The sequence below is a fragment of the Anarhichas minor genome, unplaced genomic scaffold, assembly GCF_050575085.1.
Source record: "Anarhichas minor isolate MPS153535 unplaced genomic scaffold, ASM5057508v1 ptg000054l, whole genome shotgun sequence".
NCBI classification, from domain to species: domain Eukaryota; kingdom Metazoa; phylum Chordata; class Actinopteri; order Perciformes; family Anarhichadidae; genus Anarhichas; species Anarhichas minor.
In genome coordinates, this window is record NW_027466500.1 from 444,443 (window position 1) to 472,210 (window position 27,768).

The 27,768-nt window shown below is 41.2% G+C and overlaps 1 protein-coding gene across 2 annotated transcripts in view; it reads right to left on the reverse strand.

Moving 5' to 3' along the window:
- The window catches only part of LOC142931767 (cGMP-dependent protein kinase 1), a 79,083-nt gene that overhangs the window by 38,269 nt on the left and 13,046 nt on the right, over positions 1 to 27,768 (reverse strand). For both annotated transcript variants that reach the window (XM_076075849.1, XM_076075848.1), the window contains exon 3: positions 11,192 to 11,305. In XM_076075849.1, the coding sequence (XP_075931964.1) occupies positions 11,192 to 11,305 (114 nt within the window). The remainder of the gene's footprint in view (positions 1 to 11,191; positions 11,306 to 27,768) is intronic.

Genomic DNA, 27,768 nt, shown 5'->3' on the forward strand with positions numbered 1-27,768 from the left:
CGGTAAGAATTACTGGTTTGGACAGTGCACGTGTGTTCTGTATCCCGATGCTAATTTTGGTGTGTGCTTATTATAAGAACAAATTAGTGAATGAGGCGCATTGTCCGATTGTCCCTACATCGGTCCAAACTTTAAAAAAGTAACTTACATCACAAGACATCCAGACATTAGTGTGTATTGCTAATCCTTGTCTTTGTCTTTTTGTATAATTTAGTTTATATCTGTATGTCTTACTTGTTTGTGCTATGTATGCACCTACTGTGGAAAATAATTTCCTCCTTGAGGACAAATACTAAACCATCTGTCTAATATCTGCAGATGATACCCTACCGAATTACGTAACCATAGTGTCTACACTAAAATTACATCAGACTTGTGAGTTCTTGTTTTGGTTTCTGTCAACAAGAAGAAATAACTCGTGTCATTGTTGCATTTCATCAGGCTTTCTGTCAGTCAAAGCTGATGTTTTGAAACCCGTTGAGGCAAAAAGCATCAGCACCCAAAAATACAGAGCGACGCCGGCGTGATAATTCCCCCCACTGCTTTGCCAGAAGGTGATGAATGTATGTTTCTGCGACTGTGTGTGAGTGAGTGACTGCATGCCAGCATGGGTGCACATACTCGTTGTATACGTTTGTCTGCCACTCTTGATCTTTTTTTGTTTTTTTGTTTTATGAGGCAGCAATTATTCTGACAAGAGACTCTTTACTCTGCAGGAGTCCTAGATTCAGCTCAGGTTCTGAAACTGAGAAACTGTTCATCATAGGAGGAAAAGACGCATAACCATGCAAATATTAATCAAACTAATGTGTGGCCCGGAATATTACAGATGGCTTCCTCTGTTCAGTGATCTTGTGTGATTAAAAAGAACAATTCTGCCATGTTTGAAATATAACATCTTACTTTATACATTTCAACTTCAAGCGCACACGTTAGTATGTATCCTTTGATATTCGTCCTTATCCTTTGTCCACGATCTCCAACCTACTGGTCAACACATATAAAGTGTTATCATTCTGCCACCAACAGTTAGTTTCAGTTTAACAGTCTGTTGCTAGTAGCAACCAGTACCAGAACAGCCTAAAGGAGTTTATGAGTTTATGATTGGTACATCCACCGTTTTGTTAGACCTGCGACCAAGCAAATATTGATAAGTATCGATTAATCCTCTAAATGCAGTTGTTGGACCATCATGTGTACTTCATTTCCTATAGCATCCTGTTAGCTTATAGTTATCCTTTCCTTTGTTTCTTCCTGCAACCCTGTCTCCCAGAAATTGTGTTTGTATATAAAACATTTGCAACTGCAAATGTGTTTTTAGAGTCACATAATGCCATCTGAATTATATTTTATTAACATAATAAGTAAACATTTTTGATGATTATATTTGGAGAATGTTTATACTGAATGTGGCAACAAAACAACAAACTTAATTGGTTTTTCCTGCACTATCTGCACTTACAATCCATTATCTGCTTGTAGCAACTATCATAAATGCATTTTATGGTTACAATTAGGCAGTCAAAGCACTTGGTTAAGGCTAAGGAAAGATTGAAGTCGCTGTTAAATATTGAAATAAAATAAAAGGACTTGACGGCCATCCCCTGTCTTCGGCCTCTATAGGAGGTGTGTTTAGCTTGCTACAAAGCACTAGCACCTATACATATAAAATGGGCAGAGGATATATTGTAAATAAATGCTAGAAAATAGCACATCTTGTTCGCCATCGTCCACTTCTTACAGGGCATGAAATTAAGCTTGGTTTTGGGAGGATGGAGGTCAGCAAATAGAAATTGCATTGCCTCTCTGTCAGTTACTTTAATTGTATTGCTATGGTCCCAAACATCAGGGCCTCTTCGCTGCCTCAGACCAGAATTGGCAAGACACAATTTACTTGATGAAATTGTGACGAAAGCAGGTGGGAAAGGAAATATTGTGGGCAAAATAGCACGTAAAAGCTGGCTTATAATTTCTTTCCCTTTTTAGAGGTATTCCTGAGTGAGAAGTTACAGAGTCAAATTGCTCAAGTCTTGCCCATAGTCAACTGATCATTGAAACCCTTTTTTCCCTTGCGAATTGATCACCCACTGTTTAAGCTGTATCTACAGAAAAATAGCAACAACAACATTATTGGCTGAGATATATGTGACTATCGCTTAACTGTTTCAGAATAATGTGTGTGTGTGTGAGTGTGTGTGTGTAGTTGCTGCGCTGTCTGTAGCACTGAATCTGAGCCAAGATCATTGGACAAAGAGGTACAGCTCTTTAGCCTGCTTGCTTTTCCTGGTTGTAAGAACAACTTTTGGTCCTAATTCCACTTCCTCACTGTAGTAATCCACAGACAGAGGGGAAACAACAGGGTAGTGGAGGGACAGTCAACAGGAGACGGAGAATCAAGCCTCAGACAGCTGTGATATGCACTGCTTGCACAGCTGTTTCTATACGCCTCCCCCAGCTGATTTTAGAGATTCGTTCATAAATTCAAAATATATCTAGCACTCTGACAGTGCTACGTTCTTATGCAAGTGCTCTGATTAATAAACGTTCATGTCTTCCTCTTCTGCCCTTGCACTCAGTGCCAGCCATACAGCTTGTTCTGGTATGATTGTATTTGTCAGGTAACAAACGACAATCCAACCTTCCAAAGGGGAACGGTTAGTCACACCTTCTCTCCCAGATTTGCTCAACAAATAGTGACTAATTGCAAAATTGTATGTATCCTAGACCTATCTGATCTTTGCACTGGGAAAATCAAACAAAACGACACATTTAAATCTGTAACAAGCATCTGGTTTCACACTGTTTCATGCTACATTTTCTACATTGTGTGAGAAACAGCTCGCTTACAGAATTCCTTTTCCACAGATGAATCAACAAGTTCCTAAGATCAATAAGTCCATTAAACAGCCAAAGGTGTGAGTCACACATGCCCCAGTTTCGTCTATGGAGGATTACCTTTCATGTTCCTCTCAAGCAAACATCTTCCAAAGATCACTATATGTATCCGAGAGCCCGTTAACACTTACCATTTCAAGTGTCTTGTATCTGGATCAAATCCAGATGAGATTTAAGGCACATCCATTCACACCTATAGCCACATATATGCGCCTCCGTTGGCCAGATCACAAATCTGATTGCTCGAATAATACACAGGGTCTCTCTTGAAGTATTCATTATAACACCACACGGGAAAAATGTCAGTTGGTTGCAATCTGCAACCTTGCCTCTAGATGCCACCAAATAATACGCCGCACCTTTAAGTGACTATGTAGATACGGTAGAAGATTCCAGACAAGTAGCGCCTGATTCACAGTACTGCTAAGAGAAGCAGCTCAACAAAGTTCCCTGAGCCACGTTCCCTCAGTGACACTGGGCTATAACTTCACCAGCAACTAACAGCTTGTAAAGCAGGAAGAAAAACAACAACAAAATAATGTTTGAGCGCAGAGAAATGTCCTGAGTTACCCTGATATTCCCCCGAAGCAAACTGTATGTTCTTTCTTTCAGCCTGTCCATATTGTCACATAAAACAAAAGGAGCAGTTGCTTAAAGCTACACTCGTGGAGCGTTTTTTTTTTTGACTGACTGACTGTATATTGCTGCCTCTCTGGGTGTTTTAACCTTTCAAGCAGTCTAAAACCCCTGAAGAGCCTCCAGCTCCGGGATCACACCTGCGCTCCAACCGAGTATCACGACAACAGCAGCAGCAGGGGCCCTCAGTCTAGAAGCACACACACACACACACACACACACACACACACACACACACACACACACACACACACACACACACACACACACACACACACACACACACACACACTAACAACATTTAACAGAGGCACTTACACACAAATTAAGATGCCTTCATTGAACTAAAAAAAAGCCACATTGTCAAGTTAAAGGCACCAGACAGGAACAACCTTGACTTCAAACAGCTGGGTGGGGGCTTCCCCGCCACCATCACAATGTCGCCACCACATTTCTTGCTGCACTGTGGCAACAGTGTTACCATGGCAGCCCTGGAAACAGAGAAGATTCTTCTCCCGCTCTGTCCCACTGGAATTCTATCTACCGACGCCATTCTTCCTGTCTTCTCCTCTCTGTCCCCGTTTCTGCATTTCATTTGTTTTACCAATGAAACCCTTTATCATACGGCAATACATCGCTCCTGAAGCTCTGCACACATCTGCACCGGGTGATGGAGACAGAGTGATTGTGTCTCAACTTTTGCAACAAAATATCTGAGCAAAATTACAGACATGTCGGTCGGAGCAAACGAGATGCCAATTTGTGAGTCATTAGTATTTCCTATTGCTTTGTGCGATTTTAGATGTGTTTTCTTCGTTTGTCGAATTGCTTGTCTGAATGCCGACGTGTAATGCCTACTCTCATATTCACATTTGCATGTCCATCAATCTCTTATTTCGCTGCTCTTGGTTGCACCTATAATTGTGTTGAGTAGCCTGCAGCAGCAGAATAGATGGTTCCTCTGTGCTTCTTGTTAAGAGTGCACTCGCTATAGCTTTCCTGATTCTAAGAGCCCTTATCTCCAACTCTTCACAGCTTGGCCCAGCCTAATAACGGTGCTCATGACAAATGATACAACAAAGAGTATCATTTGTCATTTCTCTTAAGAGCTGCAGTGGTTTTGAATCTCCAAGATATTCATTATATGCAATTAATACTCTTAGCATACTCTCTGAGCCATCTGTCAATTGTCTCAACAGTACAATGTTTTACCATCTTCAGCAAATGTGCTCTTCTCTCACTTAATACATAGGGCCTTGTATATATACATACACACCTTTATGAATTATAGCGACATAGCACTAGCGTTATTGTACATCAATAACAATCAATCTAGAATTTTGAAGGAATATTCCACTTTTTTCCAACCTTATCTCTATGATTGAATGAAAATAAGCAAAGATGGAAAGAAGCTGGCAAATTACAAATGTGTCTTATGTGAGTTTTTACATTACATATAAAAATCTGAAATTAAATAAAACCAATATAGGTAAATGATGCGATATAAGGCAGCAAGTGTTCTCCAGGTTTCATATATCTGTAACTGGAATGTATCATAAAGCCTCGCATTTAAAAAGATTACTACACAACCTGACACTAACGTTTTGGATTGCAGAAACACTTACTGTGGTGTTCTGCCGGTACTGTCGCTAATTTCTTTTATCTATATTTTTTTTAGCACCACCGAATAACGTAGCTGGCTAGATACAGATAGCTAGAATGAGGCTGCCCGCGAGGCTGCATTTATGCTTCATTCTGCTAGAAAACATGTCCAGCTGATTAAATACAAGCAGCGTATACTCCGCTTATAAAATGTTCTGCAGGAACAGGAGAAAAAGAGGCAAACGGCTGCAAAGCATTTCAGCAAACTAATGCTTATGCTTGCATTATATCATCAGCTAATGCTGTTTGCTTGAATGTTGAATGTGGGTTACGTAGCTGCTAACAGTTGCTAATTATTAGAATGAATGTAAGATAACACTTGCTCCAACATATTTCCTTCGTTGACATGCAAAACCTTTATCACTGTGGAGGACACATAGCGATGTCGTCGTTCTAATATTCAGCTGAATTTATAGGCATATTTCAAGTGCAAAGTGAAAGTGCTCATTCTGGGTTTCAAAAAGCACAAAAATAATGCCTTTTGTTTGGAGGGTGCTTTTATATTCTCTGCACTCACTTGATTTGAATCATACTGTAAACAAATCATATTAATAAAGCTGCTGTTTTTCTCTGCTGGCGAGGCAAACAGCCGGCGCATGGGATTCTGTGCCAGATTGAACATGAGAGGAGTCCCCAAGAGTGAGAGGAGACCATGACCAGGTAATGATGTTGAGGAATCATACTGCTTGGTCAAAGAAAGGCTGGAGGGCAATCTCACATTTCATTATCAAGTCATGTGGAAATGGTTAAGTGCAGAAACGTTATTTTCTTAATCAATGCTGTACTTTGAGAGTTCTAGTGCACGAGACTAAGATGGCACACTGACAGCCATACAATCAGCATGTTTTATTGTGTAAACACAACAGAGTCCCCAGCAAAGGCCGCCATTCTCCACCAGTCATAATGTTTAATAACTCGGTGCCTGGTTCTCCAAGGAGTCATGCCTGCTACTTATCTAGTTCTGCCAAAACAAGGTTCACTGGGAACAGGGAGATTCCTGAGACTGAGCAGACGTAGCCTACTACACACACGCTCACACATTTACACACACTGGGCATGCACATGTTCCTCTCTCAGATTGATTAGAAAGACGACTGTTTGCTCAATCCCCAGCGGAAGGAAGGGTTTTAAACAGCTGAGCTATCACTCTGTCACAAGGGCCGTTCTCCAGAGGTCTCCAGGACAATGCTGCTGCTGAGGTGTAATTTTCTTTCTGTGATACCATGATACCAAGTGCTTTTTTTAGTAACACGTGTATGTGTGTGTGTGTGTGTGTGTGTGTGTGTGGATACTGATGCCCAAGCACTGGGCCTGTGCTTGCTGTCAGGTGCTGTCTAGAAGATGTTTGAGGGTGCTTACAAAAGCTCCAAACATTCAGCAGGTAAAGATCACAGGAATGAATGCAGTGGGGGCCCACTGGAGGGAAGGGAGGCGTAGAAGAACCAGAACCAGGACTGAGCGGACGGTTAGACCCTGTTGCTGTCAAACTAGAGGTTTTCCAAAGAGACTCTGTTGCTTGGAAACACACTTTGTCCACAGGGGCAGCCAAAATCTACAGGAAATGAAAGTTCCGCGTAACAGCTTTAAATTTGGTTACTGGGTGAAAGTCCCATGTTGGACCCATCCATCTACCCCGACCACCTCCCGACGCCACCTTTGATTAAAACACATTATGACATTGTTTTTATTACAAAAGTACAATTTAGTGCATGTTTAAGTATTCATGTGCATGTGCAACTGAGAGCTGTGCTGAGTTTCTGCAGAGACGTCTGAGACTGCTTTACCACCACCATCATTAAGATGGAGCACACTGATAATCAGTCTGACTGATTATGTTAGTGACTGGCAGTGACCTCACTCTCTAAGAGAGGACGAGTCCAAAAACAATGTCAGGATTCCGGACACTCGTTTGGTGCTCCTATGAATAAGCAATACGCTTATTTGTGTGTGTGTGATACAATCTGGTATCATATTTGTTAGAGCCATAATGTGATTCTATTTTATTTGCTAGTAATAAAAAAGACTATATTTTAATGTGAGGATACATTTTTACTGATTAATTTTACTGTTGAAACAACAAAAATCTTTGTCGGTCCACTTTTTTATAAAGACAGACCTTGAGATGTGGTTTAGAAGCTACAGAAGAAGAAAACAAAGTAGGATTTCAAAAGGTCTACATTCATAGTGTAGAATGTTTAATAAGGGCCACATCTGCAGATTGTGCTTGTGATTGGTTAATATTTAGAGCAAGTATGTTTAGAAGAGGTGACAGCTTGTAGGCAAATTTAGATGGAACTACAAAGCCTGCAGAGTAAAGTACACTAGTGTTTGACCATATTGATGGTGCAGTTCTGAAATTAATTATTTAATTGTTAAATCAATCAGCAAATGTAATCTCCAACTATGTTAGTAATTGGTTATTTGATTAAGTCATTTTTTAATCAGAAATGCCAGACAGTACCTACAGGTAGTCACAACTTCTCCGATGTGAGGATTTGCTGCTTTTCTGTTTTATATCACTGTAAACTAAATGTCTTTGGATTTTTGACTTAGTTCTAAAATAAATTAGACATTTGAAGACTGTTACAGTCATTGTTCTCTATTTTATGACATTTAATATACCAAACAAAGAAATCAAGAAAGATAATTGTCATATTAATCGATCATGACAATGGTTGCTATTAGCCGAGATAAACCTTTTACCATGATTTTGAAGTTTGCAAATACATTCTTGCACTCTAAAGTTAAAGCTTTTTCCAAACAAAAGCCTGAGCCACAACAACAAGATAAAATTATTGCTTTCCTGCTGTTGTCATGTGGCGCAGTGATGCTCACTACAGTCGACTGCTGCACAGCTTCATGCCGCACCATGCTGAATTGCATCCTGTTATGCTGTCTCAGTCTTCGTGAAACAGTGACATTTTGATGCTATAAAAGAATATTTTTTAGCAGAAGGCCACTGTCCGTCAGTCTGCAGACAAAATAAAAATACCAATTTTGTCCTGCTTCCCTTGAGGCGGGTCCCTCATTTTGTTATCACTGCTGTCCAGCTCTCTCTTTTGTCTCACTCCTACCCCTTTCTTATTCTCTAATCTTCAGCCAGCATCCTCCCAATTGATATCATGTGAAAATGATCTGATATGAATTTGATGGCAAGGGGAACATTTTTCTCTCAGGCTGCATATGAAATCCCACCTCATTCCCCAGGACTGGCAGAGCCAAACCCCAAATGTGTCCACAACTCTGCACTTAAGTGTCTGTATCCTGAAACTAAACACAACATATTGATTGGTGGCGCTTGTTGGAGACAATGCGCTCAAATCAGGGCTTACTTTACGGGATCCATTTCTCTTGGGAGAGTCCAAGCAAGTGCTCACACGTGAAATCCCCTAAAGGCTGAAAAAGGAGGGGGGTTGGTGGAAAGCAAATATCTTTGTCAGTCCCTCCAGGGATTTGTATGATGTGCAAGAATCAATACAAATTCAATCAATCCTCATATTACTTTGAAGAGCTTGCAACTTTGTCTTATTAGAATTGTATAACTGGACAAAAAAATTGCACATTTCTGCACACAAATTAGTGTTTTTTAAACATTTTGAAAATGAAACCTGTATTATTGATTTAGTGTGTTATGTTTTTGTATGTTATTCTAATTTAATAGACTACATCCATAATTTTTCATATTAGACATTTTTCTATAAATCATGGATATTGCTCATTCCATTACTGCCAACCATTTGTCAAAAATGTGTTATTTCTTCTTTCCAGGCGATCTGGTTTCTATTCATACCAGTGTGGTTTGACAAACAACTTCCATCGAACTGAAAATAAAGTGTATGATAGACAATCAATCACAGTCTGCTTTTGTTATTGTCAGAGTCGTGTTATCCCATTGTTGCAAGTGCAAATTGATTTGGAAAGCCAGCAGACGGACACTGGCTGTGACGAATTTCCAAAATGTAGCCAGTTTCAAGTCAGTGACTTTCTTGATGTTCTAAAATGAATAGAAACCAAATGAGGCCTGGAGGATTATAGGAAAGAAACAATGAAAAATCCCAAATGCTTTGGAAAATAGTTGGCACTAATGTAAAGTTAAAGGGCTAAAATATGCTGGTACGGCGCTTTAAGACTAAAAGCAGCTGGATTGCAACAGTTCAAGCTCATTTTACTGTTGTTGGAGTGAATGAAATCATGTTTTTGAAACAAATTGAAACAAACAAACAAACAAATGTCATAATTATGTCAGCTACCTAAACACATTGTGACGTTAAAGCCTTCAGGTGTGCTTGATCAGTTTGACTGTGTTCAAATCATAACTGCAAACAATTTCTTTAAATTAGTTATTGCACATAATGGCTCTTAATTGTTTCTGTGAGCCTCCAATAATCTCATAATTATCACAGTTAGCAATAATGTCATTACATTTTGAGTTTCCTTTGCAGTAATAGGACAGAAGGGGGTACTGTACACACCTTTATGGAGTCCACATGAGCAGGTTAATCATCTAAATTCTACTGATATGTAATTATTCATGCATATGAAGCCATGCAATGTATGATGAAATTACAGTGAGGATATATCCTCCTACAGGGTTCCACGAGCAGATCAAATTAAGTTATCTGATTGGAAGCTGATAACTCATGCACACTCATCAGGTCGTTGCATGATTTCCATTGAAAGCCGTCACTTCTAATATCCTATGTTAATGGCTGAATTCCTCGGTACACTCTTGTGTAAAGACACTGCCACCGACCCTGTTAGACCGTAAACACACTTCTGCCTATGTAGACAATTACGTCATTTGTTCCATGCAGAGTTTTTATGAAGCCGCCACATCGCCAGCAAAGCGCTGACGTACACTTCTAAAGATCGCGAAAGAAAGTTCCTGCCGGTGGGCTGGTGGCAGGCAAGAGGATTTACAGAAGAAAAAGACAGACGCACTGTCGCCTGTGGGAAGGGGAATATTTTATCCCTTAAGAGCTGGCTCATCTCCCTGCGGGCACCCGTTGCCGTAGCAACGGGAGTCAGGAGTTTTCCGTCGGGTTGGCTGGTCAGTGGTAGGTGATCACAGGACATGAAAGGGGTCAGAAAGGGGAGTGCGACCTCGCTGCCACCACCATCAACCCTGGTTTCCTCAACACTCCAACTGGCGCTTCCTCGTTTTCGTCGACAGGCCCGAGGGACCCCTACTGCCCTTCGTGCAATCATTCCCACCTGGGTCACACGCAGAAATCCACCGCCTCACGGTGTGTGGAATTATTTACCAGGCCAATAGTGATTATACTGAATTATGATACCGTAAGCGCCAGCTGGAGCACTTACCCAGACACTTGATTTGAGCTGCATTCATCTGCACAGAAATGCTTTCACCCATGACACCTTATCTCACCATTTAGTCCATTTAATATTCTATCCAAAGACACGTTTCCAGTTATTCCCTATTTCCTGCCTGACATAAACACACATATTTCCTCCTGACACACTCTCTTCTAACACGTTACGTCTCAAATGTGCGCAGTCCACCATCTGTCCTGTCCTTTCTCTGTCTCCTCTCCTTACTCTATTAGGCTGACTGTTCAAATCCCAAGTTAGACCACCTACTCACCCACTGTGCGTCCTTGATAGCTGGAGCTTTGACACATGAAAGAGTAGACCTTGACATGCACCTCACAGGGGGGTCTCGCAAGACACTTGCCTGGAGTGTTGTGGAAACACGGAGGGGGACGATGAGTGTTTCATCACGACCGAGGAACAATGCTATCTGTGCTATACAGTGACTGGTTGATCATCCTCTTTGTGTCAACGCAAGACTGATGTCTTACAGGCAGAAAGAGCCCTAATCCTCCACACCAAGGGAGCAGATTTCAGTGGACGTGGGTATGTGTGTGTGTGTGAACAGGTGACATGATCCGTCACCTGGGGGAACCTGTGGACATTCAACACAGAATGATGTGAGCACTTTGGACGGATGTTTTTCCAGGTGTCTGTGGAGACTCACTCTTGACAGTGGCGGTCCTGGTGCAGTTGTAGAGAATAGCAAGCTCTCCAAACACCTTTCCTGGCCCCATGGTGCAGAGCTTCAGGCTCTCCTTCGTCACCTCCACCTTACCATCTGAAAACATGCAAAGAAATACAGGTGCGTCATAAGGCATATTTGATATTCAAATTGCACATTCATTTTCCCGCCTGATTACCCAAGCGTGAGAGTCCTCTGCTACATTCAATATGTGCAGCAAACAAAATTTCGGTGAAGAAATGGAGTGGATGATAGGTGTCTGGGGGGCTTTGCTGCATTTTGGGGGGCACCCAGCCAGTGCCATTGACTCACTGGGCTGGAAAAAAATAAGATTATTTTGCAACGTGGAGTTTCCAGGGGCTACTGGCCTCCTACCAAGCCTGTACGTGGCCCTGTTAAACAGCAATGCAGCAGTACCAACGTGTGAAAATTATACTGAAAGCGTAACACTCCATAGCTCACAGACACAGTATGTTACGCCTTCAGGTAAGGACCAGTAAATTCAAACACACACAAATAATAAGACTACTGCAGTATTGGTTGATTCACAAAGTCACCATTAAGATCAGATCTATTTCTGCATTAAAAAAGCATTGCCTACCATTTAACTTCTTTTTAATTTATTAATCTAATATATTCCAATAACAATAGTTTTTTGCAAACAAAATCCCATGTTTAAAAAAACATTAAAGCTGGAATCATGTGGCTGCAGAGATACACGTCAACGTCTTGGCGAACCTACGCAGAGAAGGGCAACCGAAGGTCGAAGAGGAGCCAACGTGCACACCTCCCAAATCCCAGCAAGCTGACAGTTTGTTCCTGTCGGGGAGTTTTCTTTATTTTTTCTTCACCATAGTACTGTCACAAGTGAGCAACACTATGGCGAAATGTACGCAAAGCAGAGCATCGGAATCTTAAGCTCTGCAACGCACGTCATACCGTTGCTCTTCTCGTCAATGTCCCGTCCGTTTATGTTTATGATTCCAAATTCTTTCATGTTTGAGTTTTCACGGATGAAGCGGCTTATTTCCACGATTACCAGGGTGAAAGAAGCTGCTGCCACCGTGTTTAGAAAAGCTTCACCAAGCATGTATACTTTCCTGGAAAGTCAGCATTGCAGCAGGACCATAACTCTGACTCACAGAGAGCAAAAATCCCAAAGAAAACAGTTAAAGTCGGCTCTAAGCTACTGGTGAAATATGGCATGACGATAAGAGCAGGCGAGTCATCCACGGAGGAAAGAGTTTGACACTTTATCTTGTTGCAGAAGGCCGTGAACTCCTTTGACAGAAAGCCTCCAGAAAACTTGCCATGTGTCGGGACTAATTATCTTCTCCGCTTTGTGTTTGTTGCACTTTATTGGAACGATAGTGCAGCTTTTGCATCGTGGTAAACAATACATCATCCATTAACACCCAGCATGAAACTTTACACACAATTTTCAGCTCATAAACAGCGTCACCATCTTACTGTCTACTTCCCCGCTGTTTTAACTGCCCATGTTTCACAGCATTTTTTTGTTGTGTGTCTCAGCTTCCTGCAACACTCCCATTTCCACTCGAAGGGAGACACGGCTGGAGATCAAAAAACCTAACTGGGATGTCTCGCCATTCAGCTTTTTAACAATGTGCATCTTTCTTTATTATCAACTTAAGAGCTCTCTTAAATAGATTAAAAAACCTCTTTCGGTTTAGCATGGCTCATATTAACCAGACTGCTTTCAGAAGCTTGTTGAGTCCGAATCTAATAGATTACAGCTACGAGTGCCATGCTTTCGAAGTTTGTTTTTCAGTGCACAAAACATATGAAAACACTCATTGTAGATTGTAGCATCTTGCATTTCCAATTCCAATTTCCAAACAAACTCGTGTTTCTGCTTTCATGAGCATGAAACAGACATCTTCCTGTGCACATTGGGATTTCTCTCAGTAAAAATAGGGAACGCTTGTTCACAAGAGGAACTGTAAAAACATTTCATAACCCAAGTATGGCTGAATTATCTTTTGTAGTGTCAATCAAGTTTTGCAAAGTAATGACTGTTATTATTGAGCTTTGATTTGCTGCAAGAACACCCATTGAGAATCGATGAGCCCAACATATATCTGCCAAACTAATCAACGGACTGTGAGGGCTGTTGAGATGATTCATTTGAGTCGTTACCTCCCAAAGCCCCTGAGCCCCTTTTTCAGTTTGAAAATTGTAAGCAAAGACAAAACCCTGTGTGTTTGTTTGTTCATCTCACCAGGTGTTCAGTTCGTACTGATTTCTGTGTGAGGGAGGAGACTGTCCATCAACAATTGTGACCCCCTCGGGTGCCTCTTAACGCCTTGCCACATCACAATAAGCAAAGCAAAAATGGTTGGCTTTGATCCATCAGTAGCAACATGGACGTTGTGTTTCAGGAGAAAGAAACAAAGTAAGTCTCTGCAGTGAACTAGATGCAATGTACACTGTTATTCAAAGGTTTGGGATTGCCTGCCACAAGAGCTTGATGTGTTACAGTCTGATGGCTGAGAGGAACGCTCGATATGTTTCGAATCATCTTCCGTGCATTATTAAAAGGTCGTAGATTGCCTCTTTACAAATAATGTTACTTTGTATGAAGGGTTTTTGTACGTGGAGAAGAAAACGCTGTCCAATAATTTGTTCAACCAGACTGACAATTGAAAGTGCAGAAGGAGACAAAAATCCACCTGAAACTGTTGAATAAGAATACAATTGTTCAAAGAAACTGGAGCTTAGCATTATAATGTGTGCAGATTTAAATAGGAACAAGTTCCTGTTTCAGTGTCAAGCGCACAATAAAGCCTGTATAATCAACAGGTCACAATAGAAATAGAAGGTAAGAGTAGGGTTAGAACTAATGGACTATTAGCTGAAGATACTATGGACTGACATATCACAGTTTATTCAGACAGCAGAGGGCCCAAAGAGAAACGGCTACCCAAAATATTAGAGCCCAAACTTAAGCACCATGTGGTTCAATAATGATCCAGAGTCACTTGTACGTTTCTGGACTGGAAAATGAATACAAAATCAGGAAGAAATTGTTCTAACAACATTCTCCCCAGACATATAACACTGAGGGGACATTGACTAAAAGTAATTTTGAATAATTTAATTCTTCTACTTTTGGGGCCATAAACTATTTCAGATGTAAATAATACATTTGGTGTCTGAATAATACCATACTTTAATATATTATTGAAGGAAAGAAGAAAAACATCAAGTGACTCAAAACGTTTGCAGTTTATTTCTGTATCAATACAGATAATGGCCGCCCTTCTCAAAAGGACACAAGACACAGAGCTTCATTAAGTGCAATGAAGGGCGGTCTGAGGTTTAATAACAGCAGTGTCTTGTGGATGGGTTCGTGTAAGGACACAGACAACATAAGGGAGCAAAAACGTAACGCTTGACTATGGACAAAGCTAATCATTTCCTGTGGATGGCCACGTAATTAATCCCTGAGAGAGGTGAGTAGTTGGAGCACAGTGCTTGTTTTGGACGACTTGCTGGCTGAAGGCTGTGAGGGAATTGGTAGGAAATTAAGTAATCCAATTATTAAATGATTAGCAATATAGCAAAGAAATTGCTATTCAGAGGTCCCCATTAAATCTATCCACACACACCAACATGTGAACCAGCTCATTTCCTGTGTTTGTCCTCAATAAAACCTGTTTTTATCACACTTCTTTACTACAATAGCTCCACAGTTACTTGTAATTCCCCTCACATATGCAGGTTCTACTCAAATCCCATTCAAATAGCAACACCACAGGCAAATACATGCTCTCTTGGGCAGTCGATCTGATATCAAAGTACAGCAAATTTACATCTCACAGAGCCATTTAATAACAGCCGTTTACTGTCCTGTCTGTAGCAAATTCAAAACTCAATAAGAGGAAGAAAGAAAATATGCATAACATTCCACCTGTATAATATTAACTGGCAATAGGGATTATTATTTTTCTCCTGTCAATGTATTCCAGCGTGTATACTCCCCCTGAGGTGGTGTCGCTGTGTTAATGGCTGATCATTTGAATGCACACAGCGGGGCATTAGGACAGACGGACCGAGCAGACTTCCCTCTGGCTCTAGATCAGATGCGATTCTGGCTGCATCCCAAATCAAAAAGCTGCTGTCTTTTGGGTTGACTTTATCTCACACTGGTGCTGAAGACTGCACAGATGAAAAGTCAATGCAAATGTGCTCCGACTAACCCTCTGACAGGAGTGATTTAAATAATCCTCTACGATCTGAAGGATATCTGACCAAATTAAAAGATATTTTCTATTAAGATATCTGTCTTTTAGACTGAACCTCATGGCTACGATTAACACGGTTAAATTAAAGATAAAGGCATTTTTGTAATGAGTCTACTCAGCTGTGCCTCTGTGAACTGCATGTGACACAATGTTCTTAAAAGGGAATCTGTTGATTTCCACGTAAAGTCTTTCACACTGAGGCCATTAGGCCGCTTCTATAAATAACGTTTTAGGCGTCAGGCGCAATTATTACTTCCCTTCTTTTATTGACAGTTTTTATGTTTTTCAAGCATCACAAAATGTACATCAGGAAACAGGATGTGGGGGAATTCAAAATCCCAAGAGGATAACATAACATACAACCACTATCCCATCTTGTTGGGCCGTGTTCTTCCGTCACTGCTCAGAGGTTTGATTTCCCGATACTATCCCTATCCATTAGAGCAACACTGAAAGTACATCAAGCCGAACATTATTGCATCCTGCTCTCACTGGAAAGACGGGGTCATTACCACTGAAGGTGTTCGGTGTTCAAACCCTAAAGTTGACACAAAGGGACTTCAGCTCAGCAATGATATATCTGTGAGAAAAAAAAAACGTTGTGTTCTCTCTGACAGTGGGAATGGTTTTGTGGAGAGGAAGCCAAGAGAGGAAGAAGACTGATGCGGAAAGCTCTTTTTGGTCGAGCGTGGGATCTATTCATCAGGGACTGAAATGGCCTCGGAAAATTCTGAAGTTTTAAAAATCGCTATCTGCTTTTCATTTGTTAAAAAAATAGATGTGGTTTAAAAAAGCTCAAATATCGAATGAAGTGTTAGCCTTTCATTGTGCATCTGCTCTGAGCTGTTATTTGTGTTTTCACCTTGTTTTTCAAAGAACCCAATGTGACCTCTCAAAAAACACTTTAAGCTGAACAAATATTCACAGCTGCCCAGTCATGAAAAATGGCACACATGAATCAACAAAGTGGGCAGCCGTCAGGAAATGAAAAATAAAATAAATAGATCTCAAGATGAAAGCAACAGCTCTTTGTACTTTCAGAAAAAAAAGAGTTATTCAAAGAGCTGGAAATCAAACTGATTGTGTTTGGGTTTGAAGATATTTAATCGCTAAATTAAATTTAGCGATTGTTAAATTGGCCATTCCTCCTGATCACAGAACTGTGACCATGCAGCATTCAGGCGTAAAGCACACATTATTTTTCCCTCCAGTTAAAAACAAAACAAACCCTAAAGTTTAAGAAAATACAGATGTAAGCTGGAGCCAACAGCAAGAATGAACACAAAGAGAGAGAAAGAGAGTCAGGGCACTGTTGTGTTATTAATTGGGTAGGGGGGCTAAGAATTGGAGGGACTTGTATTAAGTTGAAAGCGCCCCGGTGCTGAAAATGACAAACACTGAAAGTTGTTGTTTCACAGAATCCTTGTGTGTATAACTGCAGGCGGAAACAATACAAGCAGCAGGATGATGCTTAGCTGACCGCCAGTGTTTTGAGGTGTGTTGTCTTTGATTTGTGCAACGCGTATGTTGAGACACTCTCAGACAGTGAGTGGCCACCTCTGTACCTGACACACGGTTGTGTTGGTTTTGTGTATTTTGAATGGGCAGCAGCAGCAGCAGCAGGGTGCAACTCTGCTGTCACGGCTAACAGCTAGATCCAATCCAACTATAAAGCTGTACCATGCGCTGCAGGCTGCTGCCGCCGCGGCTATCTACTCTATTCATATCATCGCCTAGCTACGGTGTTCCTAATTTGTTTGTTTGTTTGTTTATGTATCATATTGCTTTTGCAAATTTGAATATTTTCCATTTTTAAATGATGTATTTTACTATTGTTTACTATGTTTATTGTCACGCACCAATCACCAAGCCAGATTCCTTGTATGTGTAATGTACATGGCAATAAAACTGCCGGACCCAGCCCGTCATCTTTTGTAATACCACCAGTTCCTCCAGAGGCGGTGGTGAGTCACTGGAGTGGCAGTCTGCCCTCAGTCACGAGAAGGAAGAAGTAGAGCTGCACGATAGGGCTTGTCAATAATGAATCCATGGTCCATGTACTGAAAGAAAGTTAGTTAATTGGAATAAATCTAAAGTGGCAGAAACAAGAAAATCACTCCCACCCTCGCGCGTCCTCCCCATCGCAGAGAGACTGCTTTTCTGGGAGCAGAGCGTGCTGCAGCTACGCCCAGTTAGAAATTAGCTCAAATTAAACATCCGGGAATCTGACCTCAGGGGACTGCCCTGACCCCCCGCAGGATCAGCAAACCTTCTGTAGCTGCCGTTTTACAGAGGTTAGACCCAGTGCTCCACCAGCCCGCTGTGAATCCATAGCACTGAGGTCTCCCAGAGCTGCAGAGTGCCGACTGCTCTCCTTCCGGCAGGACGAGATGAAGGTGTGGGTCGTTTTCTTGTTTCTGCCCCTTTAGATTTAGACCCCCGGTCAGTGGCACCAACACACAGATGTCTATCAAAAACTATACGCTGGCATTTATTCAGCAATGTCCTTGTTTGCTTGGATTTTTTTTTTAACTGATGACCGAGGTGAAATGCTGCCCACTATTACTTTGTACCAGGTGGCTAAGCCAGTTTTTGTTTAATATGTTTTAAAGAGGTATTAATTCAACTTTATTATTATTCTGGAAGCTGCCGTTGGCAGTGCTGATCTTAGAGTTATATTACAGGTGTTTATTTTGTTTATTTTTATTATTTTGTCCACCCCATTTATATCAATGAATGCAGGTTAAATAACAGAAACATCTCTCTATAATACAGTTCAACAGCACAACAAACTACAGCCTCCAAAATGACCACACACTTGAATGAACAGTATGATACGAGTCAGTTTAATTATGTTATACTGCTTTACCATTCTCTAACCTTTGAGCAACAACCTGCGCTGTTTAGCAACATGATGATGTGGTTAGAGAAGGTGGAAAAGCTGCAGCCTATAAACATAAAGACAGTTTGATGTTTACCCAGAGTCCTCTATCCCTGTTCCACAGAGCGGCACGTCTGCATCATCTCCAAAGAAAAAGACCCTTATTGACTGTCATCAGCTTTCTGTCAACAGACTTGTGGAGCAGTCTGTGAAAGCTTCTCCAGCTTCACGAATCTATAGATGGAGGGAGGAGAGTGCAGTTCCTATACTGTGCAGTGGAAATCCACTTATGCTGTAAAAAAGTGGTGCCAAAATATTTCAACTTCAAGATTCTTTGTGAATCTCATTGGTCGCTGTTGTGGTCATGTCGGTGTTTTTCTCAAGACTCCCGTCATCAAGGTAGAAAAGCAGAATAGAATCAAAATAAACATTTTCTGACTGTTATCTGTTGTGGCTGGAGTGCACTCAGTTCACCTTCATTCGTTTTTTTGCACCACCGACGAGAGCAGACAGTTGTGTTTATATTCACCGCTTTACATGTCGGCTCTCAGTTCAAACTGGCTGACGTCAAAACATTCAGGAAGAACAGAAGGCAAATAAAAAGGCTGTGAAAATGCGAGTGGGGTGAGAGATGTAAGAAGGCAGCGCTGAAGAGAAACACAGGGAAAGCTGGGGGGGCCGACGCAGGAAGACGAGGACGGACACCTGATGCTGAACATCGCATCATTTGAGATGAGAGCAATTCACATTTTTTTTTCAGTTCAACTGAGGCACCCTCATGCAGGGCTTCCTGCCATCAGCACAGTGGGAAATTGCACTGCCGTTTCCGTACGAGTGGTTTGTGAGACCTAAAGACGCAAAAAAAAAAAAAAAAAAAGAGCGTCGTCGATGGGATACGAGGGCCAGCTGGTTTCATCCTCTTTACATCATTTTACCTTGGAGACTGGGATTCAGCAAGAACACACAGTAGTACCGCGTCTACCTTTGGAGCCTGTCAGCCTCACACTGTAGGCTACTTTCACACAGTGAGAGTAAGAGGACATGTGAGGTGAGACACGACAGTTAAATTCCCTTGTCTAGAACCCGCTCCTATCTCCTTTTTTCATTAAAACATTATAATAGTCCTGGTTCCCTCCCTGCTAGTCTCTTAGTCATCAACCTCTGATTATGGCTGTTGTTTTGACAAGCTGATTGATGGCTTGAGCAGGGGGCAGTGAAAATGATCATTTTATATTCACAGACAAAATCACTGTGTTGTAATTAGCAGTTAGCGTCCATGCCATGTGCACATACTGCGGCGTTCCTTTTATGCAGACCAGACTTAATTAGACAGCGTCAACATCAGAATACAAATTAATATGGCATCTGAAGTACTACAATAATGGGCCCCTCTCATTTCCGCAGCCTTCTCCCATTTCAGTAGCCGCTGTATCGCTGTAGACATGAGAGGGCATTTGCATGGAAATTTGTATTCCCTGTCAGTGTTGTCAAAGTGTTAGGGACACACGTTTTTTTCACCAACATACACATTGAATATTTCCATGCATAAAGGGAAACGAATACGCAACAAGGCCAGGAGTCTAGTCACGCTCGTGGCTCTGTGAGGGTGTACTGCACAGCTTTGAGTTAAATGCTAACATGCTAATGTTTAGTGGGCGGAATGTTGACAAAGTCCTGCATCTTATTTATTAGCATGTTAGCACATTCAAATTAGCACTGAACACAAAGTGAAGCTCAGGCTGATGGGAAAGTCATTAGCTTTGTAGGTATTTGGGAAAAAAGAAAAAGACTTTCCTCCCCCCCGACTGATTAAAGATTACGTGCTGCTTGATGGGCTGAGAATTGTTTAGCTTTCTTGGCTCATGTAATCATTTCAAAATCTCTTAATTAATGTAAAAAAAAAAATGCTTTGTTAAGCTTAAAACAAGGCTGTTTTTCTTAGTATCGCAAAAGTTGAGATATTTAAGATACAACAGCGATATGCTAGCTTATAACAGTGAATTGTACTTTGCACAGCACAAAATGTGTAAATTCCTATGCTGGAGTGGAGAGACATTGGAGGAAGCAATCAAAGTTTTAAAAAAAAATATCAAAGAGATGAATTCTAACACAGCAGACTCAATAAAAAAAAGTCTGTAGTCAGAGAACAGTAATTTAAAAGAAACCCCTATCTCACAGTCTCCTGTAAACCTTGACTCCAGAGATACTGATTGATGAAACTGGCCTTTCCAAGCTCACCGTATTCAGTTTTTCTCAATAAAAGCCTTGAACACAGACCAACTTTCAAGGTTTGACATCGTCACACTGTCCTCAGGTGAGAAGGTGGTTTAAAGCCAGAGCGTACAACATTTCCTTTATTCCTGCAGCTATTTCACATGCAAATATATACAATACGTGTGTGTGTGTGTGCAGTGCATGTGCCGGTTTAAGGATGAAAGGAGCAAGTGGAGCAAATGCATCCCCATTATTTAATCAGGGGGAGCAAAGTCTTTTGCTACCCCACGTTTTGTCTTTGTTAAACTTATCATCACACAGTCCCGGCAATCCTGTGATAATATTAAAGCAGCCTATATAGATGATCATTTTAATACTGTCAGCAACTGACAAAAACAAGTAATCACTCATTTGTGATGAATGACGTATGTCGAATGAACCCGCTTGGCCCACCGACTCCAATCAATCTTTAAATTGTACTGTTACCAAAATGTCGGCTAACTTTGCTAGCCAGCCAGCCCATTAGCTCGATGAACAGACATAATTCAGCGGTGGAGATTGGACGTTTGCGAAGGAGCCAGTTCAAAGAGTCAGCTCTTTAAAGTGTTACATGGCTATTTACAGTATACTCTGCATATTTGGGGTTTTCATAGCATCTTCTAACTATCTAATCCAGGCAAGTGTCCGTTTTTCTCTGACTTCATTCAAGAGGTTAGATGGTGTAGAAATGCATGGAATTTGTTTTAAATTAAAGGAATTTTGGGGACATGACCCCCCAAAATCCCGCCAAGTATGTATCTTTCCAAGTCTGCTCCCCCATTTTAAAACACAACCAGGGGCCCATGAAAGGGAAGGGATTCATCTATCACTGTAGCACAGCATATTACTCGTGCCCTATCTTGTATCCTCAGTGTGAACCTCAGCAAACACACAGCTTATCCAGTCACAGCAGACACACAGCATCACTCCAAGTCCATGGCCACCACCTCCACAGGCACACACACACACTCACACACACACAAATACGTCCTCAATACAGTACAGTTTATACCTATTTAAGTCAAAGCAAAGAATGGAGTTTCAAATAATACATTTGCATAATACTTAATGGTGTTTGTAAGCTCTTTTTGTCTGTTTCTGCCTTTTCTTCCTCCTCCTCCACTCCTCTTAAGATACACACACACACACACACACATGTACACACACACACACACACCTTTCAACCTCTTTCCAGTAGAGGAACTCTGAAAAGTGGTGTTAACCACAAAGGAGTGATGAAGGCTCAGGGATCATTCACAAATCACACATTAATTCTTGCTCCGAGGTGTATTCATCGGCCTCTGCGGAGTGAAAATGGGGATCAATTCTTATCCAGGTGTAAAAACTAAAAGACACACTAAAAGACAGAATAGAAAGGGGGTGTATGGGAAAGAAAGGCAAAGAGTATCAAGAGAATAGCAGAATGAAAATGAGGTATGATGGACAGGTGTGTGGGTGAAGAGAGACAAAGAAGAATGAGGCAGTTGTAAAAAAAAAGGTGGAAGTGAGCAAGTGGAGAAAGATGGTGACAAGAGGACAGATTGGGGTCAAAGTAGGTAAAATGTGAGGAGTGACGGTGGGGAAACTGGTGCATGTCTCTGGTTTTGTATTTAAGCATTTTGAATTGATAACTTGAACCTGTGTGTGTGTGCGTTTGTGTAAAAGTAACAAAGGGAAGGACTTCGAGGTAGACAGGGCAAATGAGAACAGACACTTGCCAGACAAGAGTATTTTCACTAGTTCAGGGCAGATGGTGCACTGCTCAGCGTAGGTGGGATTATTAGTCTGCAACACACGCATGCACACCATTTGCACATAAATGACACATTAGCGGACGTTTTATTCATCTTGATAGAGGTATTTCAGATAATTTGGCTATTGTGTGTCAGCAAATGCTGGCGGATTCCTTCTTAAAATCCAACAAGCCACCTGAATGCGGTGTCGTGTGTAGAAAACTGTCCACATGTTTTCATCTCTTCTCACCACTCATTCATGAATAAAAAAAAACAATTTCTGATATTGCGTTGAACTAGCCTTTGCATCTGGTTAAAACTCAGCTTTGAATCAGAAATCAAATTGCAAAAATGCTAAAAAGTTCAAATATCTTATTTCTTTAATTGATTTTTTATTTCACTGTAATTGATTTGTCATGCCTCAACAGTTGCAGACAGTCATGTGAATAAAAAGGATTACACACGCACATGCACACGTGCTGTATCGATTTCTAAAAGGTGTAAGAGAATTAATATCACGCTGTGACATTTCCGGCTGCAGCAACATGGAAAAATGCCATTACACGTGTTTTCATCTAGTAATGCGCAACTTTGTCAACCTAGTTCCTCTGCACTTTCTTCCATTTCATTATAACGGGGAGGGGCGGCCACATTTAAGTGGACAGATAAAGGGCTACTCCCTGATCCTGACCAGGGAGTGTGTTTAAATGTCAGTCCAATTACAGACCCCTCACCTTTTACCTCAATAGGGTTAACATGAGAGCCGACAGCCTTGAAGAGTGACAGCTATATGTGACTCAATCGCCTGGTCATAATAGTATTGCATGCCATGTTACCAAGAAACACACACACACACACACACACAATGTCAATCCTCAATTCGATTTAAGTCCCAAGTAGTTGAAATTGAGTTCTCCTGAGAAGCCGGCGGGGTGAGTTTGAGCCTCAGCGGTGGGTTAAGGTTCATTATTGAACTACAATTGGCCGCTGTACAGTGCTGTCAAGATACAATAGGCAGCGGTTGTTGTATTGAATGCGTGCTACATGCTGTATTCTCTGGGGCCAATCAACTCAAATTCTGTGAGCATCTTTGCTTTCCTGGGCTGGATTAGTTAAGTTGCCAGGCAACAATGCGGTGCAGTGGGTTTGTGCACTCGCATTTCTGTAACCCAATGCATCCTCTATCTCCATATTAGCTTATTAGTATGCGAATATATCATAATAATCAGCCGATAGTTTATCAAAGGCAGTGGCTACAGTAGTAATGTGCTTCATGTCCTCTCACACATGACACTGAGTCACACTCGGGTGCCCCCTGTTGATTACATCTCTATACTCTGCTCAGGAGGAGACGGGTGATCATCTCCCTTTACTCTGCCTCGTAGGCCAGTGAGCACAGAGGGCATCTCTCGATGGACTCAAGCCTGTGGCACAGTGAGAGGACGAGCCTCAGACAGAGACATTCATCTGTTGTATTTCTTCAACACATTGGTCCACTTGTTACTTGTTCAGGTGGTAGACTGGTTGTTCTTTTGGCTGGTTGCCATCAAGTTCATATTATTTTGAGGTTGAAGAACTAATATATTTTATCCTGGGGCTGATGAAACAGATAAAATACTGAATGTTAAAGGGAACTCTGGATATCTGTTTTCATGTCAGGTTTAATAACTCAGCCTGTAAGGTAGTGTACAAGGTGACAGGTAAGATAAAGTGCTAGTGGAAGCTACAGGGGGATTATTAACAGGGTAAAATATGCTGTTTATATTTGATTAGAGAAGCACACAAACAGATCAGTGTCAGTGCTCACACACACAGTCATGTCTACCAAGCGTCTTGAGTGTCAAGGAGTCAAAAAACCATCAAATACTCCCCCTCAAAAGAAACTAGTATCGAGTCACGGTGGGTAAAGATCGCCATTCATTGTTATTCAGAGGTATATCTCAGTAAAAGCAGCAAAAGAAAAGGAAAATTGACTGACAGGAGTAGTTTGGCATAAGCCTCAAAACAGCACGTTTGTTTCTGTCACATTCAGACATTAAAAAGGATGCCGTTTAAGTTTTCCTTGAAGAAATCTGTCAAAATATTGTATTTGTCTTACCTAAGAGCAGGTCAAATAAAATAATTGGGACTCTATCCAATTTGTGTTGAGAAAGTGCCAAATCCTAGGCGTCTTTTTAAATCCCCCGAACATCTCCAGCTGAATAAAATGGTCTACAGTGCATCGATGGTCGCATTGAATATGGTAACCTGTCAGAGAACCTGTCAATGCACTGTGAACACCTGGGATTTGGAGCTGACTCGTACTGTAACATTAACACTCTTTCTCCTCACTTTTCAGTCTGCCCTCCCAGTAAACGTAGTAAAAGACAGCTCGTTCTCCCAAAAAGTATGTATAAAAAATAACAAAAATATACTATGAATAATGTATAGTCAGTATCACCTATGCCTGCATCCTCCAGGCCAGGCTTTTTTTTGCCAATGAATGCACTTGTACTTGTTTCCCACACAAGGTGAAAAAGAAGGAAGCAAAGAAGGAATCCTAAATTAAATTCATTCATATGAAAATGCGAAGTTGGCAAAATGAAACCTAGTTAAAAGAGACCTCATACATCCTGTTATCACGATGAAGCTGACAAAACTGTTCAGTAATGCTTTCCTCTCCAAGTGGTTGTTATGTGCAGACAGAGAGTACAGCCCAGATGTTTACTCTTATATTAACAACACCAAACCATTTAACTTAACCATCTAAAGGCCTTTATCCAGACATAACTAGAACTGAAGCAATTCAGTTGAGCTGTTTTAAAAATGACCCAAGGTCTCTTGTTCCAGCTCCTCAAATGGGGATATTTGTTGATGTATTGAATGTCTTGAGGCCTTGGACCACTGGTGGGACAAACATGCCATTTAAATCTGTCAATCTGTCTATTTACTTGCATTTTGTAGCCCAAATTGTCAATCAATTAACAATAAATAGGCATATTAATCAGTAATGAAAATAGTCTTTACTCGCAGCAAAAAACATAAATATTTTGTATACGAAACTAAAGCTGACCTTTTAATGCTGACAGGTCAATCCGTTTTTGTAACTCAAGCTAAATTAAACTTCAAATATTCTGGTGAAATGATCACCATTGTTACTGCAGATTAGACTGAAATTAGATCGACCGTGTGCCCTTTATATTCCTGTGCATTTGCATTTTGGCCTCAGCTCAGTTTTCCATGTGTTCATGCCATCCGAACTGATCACGATATCAAAGCTAAGGATTTGGCTGTGTTACACCTTTGACAGGCGTACTCTGTGTACTACTGCAACAGCAGCCAGGGCTACCTCTCGTTAGATCAAGTTGAGTAACGACTATGAACAAAATCAATGGGGTTTTACTGTCATGGCAGTACTTGATAGTAATTGGATGTGATTATACTAGTTATTATCATCAGCCACCTGTACGGGTCTTCGTGGACGACGCATCCAATCAAAAGCGTCTCTCGTCTCCATGGAAACGTGAGAGCTATTGTCTCAGTTGCAATCAATATGTTAAAGTGGACCGTCAGTTACAGCCCAGTGGATGCCCAAAATACAGCAAACGTTCATTAAGGCAGCTACGGCGGCCTCATCGTAGATGCGAGCCAGAGCCGGAATCCATTCTGTTTCGTCAGCTCGTGTGTCGTCTGATCTTTAATTATCAGGTGCATCAAACAGGTGTTCAAACAGGGAGGCTGTGATATCAGTCTTTTCTTTATTATAGGGGGTAATACGTTATGCATATGCTTTCGGAACTTTAAAAAAAAAAAAAATGGTTATGATGTAACACACAATGATTCCATTTTTTGCGTTTTTTTGCATTGGTGTAGTTTACTCTGGGGCGACCGTGGCTCACTAGGTTAAGAGGGTTGTCTGGTAACCGCAGGGTCAACGGTTCGATCCTTGACTGGGACGTGTCACTGAGCAAGACACTGAACGGCTCCCCGGGTGCCTGTCATTGGCAGCCCACTGCTCCCTATACAGGGATGGGTCAAATGCAGAGACAAATTTCCCCTTCCAGGATCAATATAGTATCATAAAAGAAAAAAGTGACTCATGCCTCATTTGGTTAGATGATGCGTGATAAACGATGTCAGCCCCGTGGCAAAGCGTTAATGATTAGCCTGCCAAGTCTCACTAAGAAATGACACCAGTGGCTGAGCAGTGAACACTCCATCTACTCGAATAATGATGTACCATGAGCACGCGCAGCAGTATGTTTTACAAGGCGTGGCACAGTCAGACATCCCGTCAGCGTGCATTAAAAAGTCACAGACTATGATGGGCCTCTACAGACCTTGACACAAAGTCGTCAACCCCTGGGCAGACGCTTTTAACATTTGCTTTTTATGCAAAACAAAACGAGGCCAGTTAGGGTGAAAACTGCAGGCAGAGAGAGAGAGAGAGAGAGAGAGAGAGAGAGAGAGAGAGAAACATGCAGACGAACAGAAAGTGGAGCAGAAAAGAGTTTGGGGCCGCAAGAGAGAGCTGACAACATTCATGGAAGATAAATATGGTAAGCTTCCCTTAAGGATTACAAAATGGAAATCAATTAACCAAACATTTGATATTAGTGGCACATGAGCACTGCTGAATTGAAGCCCTGTTTTAATTCATTCTACAGGTCTTTCCCCTACCACTGTCTGAGAGGAAATCACAAAGCCCTTCAACAATTATTTCTCTTACAGATTTGTATCTTTTTTCTTTCTGTTGCACTCAACAGGAACTTATTCATCATGTCAGTGTGGCGCTTGCTCATTTGTGACCTAGCATGACGAGTCACCTCTGGTGCAATCGACTTCTCACAGCCTTCATAACAGGGAGAGCTTAAAATCTATTCAGTACCTATTAAATGGTAGCAATCGTTAAAGACCGCAGATTTTTTTGACAACCAGCTCAGCATCTGGGGTTCGTGCCTTCGCTTTTTTTTCTGGAAAACTGAACCGGTTTCTTTTTCCTGTTTTCATCCACAGCTTTTTTAAACAGAACACGGTGGATCAATAAACAGGGATGTGGCTTCAAATTTCTTTCATTGGTTGCCAGTGAATTAAAAACATAATCCACGATTTGTTTTTTACAGTGCCTAATACCCAAATTTGCTCTCAGGTGACTTTTGTACAGGCCACAGTTTTGCATTTAATTAGCATGATGCCAGTTATATGTCAGACTCTTTACATATATGACTCTCTGCAGTCTGCAGATAAGGGCGACAAGTGATGACAAGTGCAACAGTGATGTGAATGGAAGCACTCACATTCTTTACTGAAGTAAAAGTATCAATACCACCATGTAAAGTATTATCAGCAAAAGGTACTTCTGCAGAACAATGGCCCCTGTGACTGATATACGTCTACAGCCACTCTAGCATCTCTGTGAGTTGAAAAATCAACATGCTGACATGC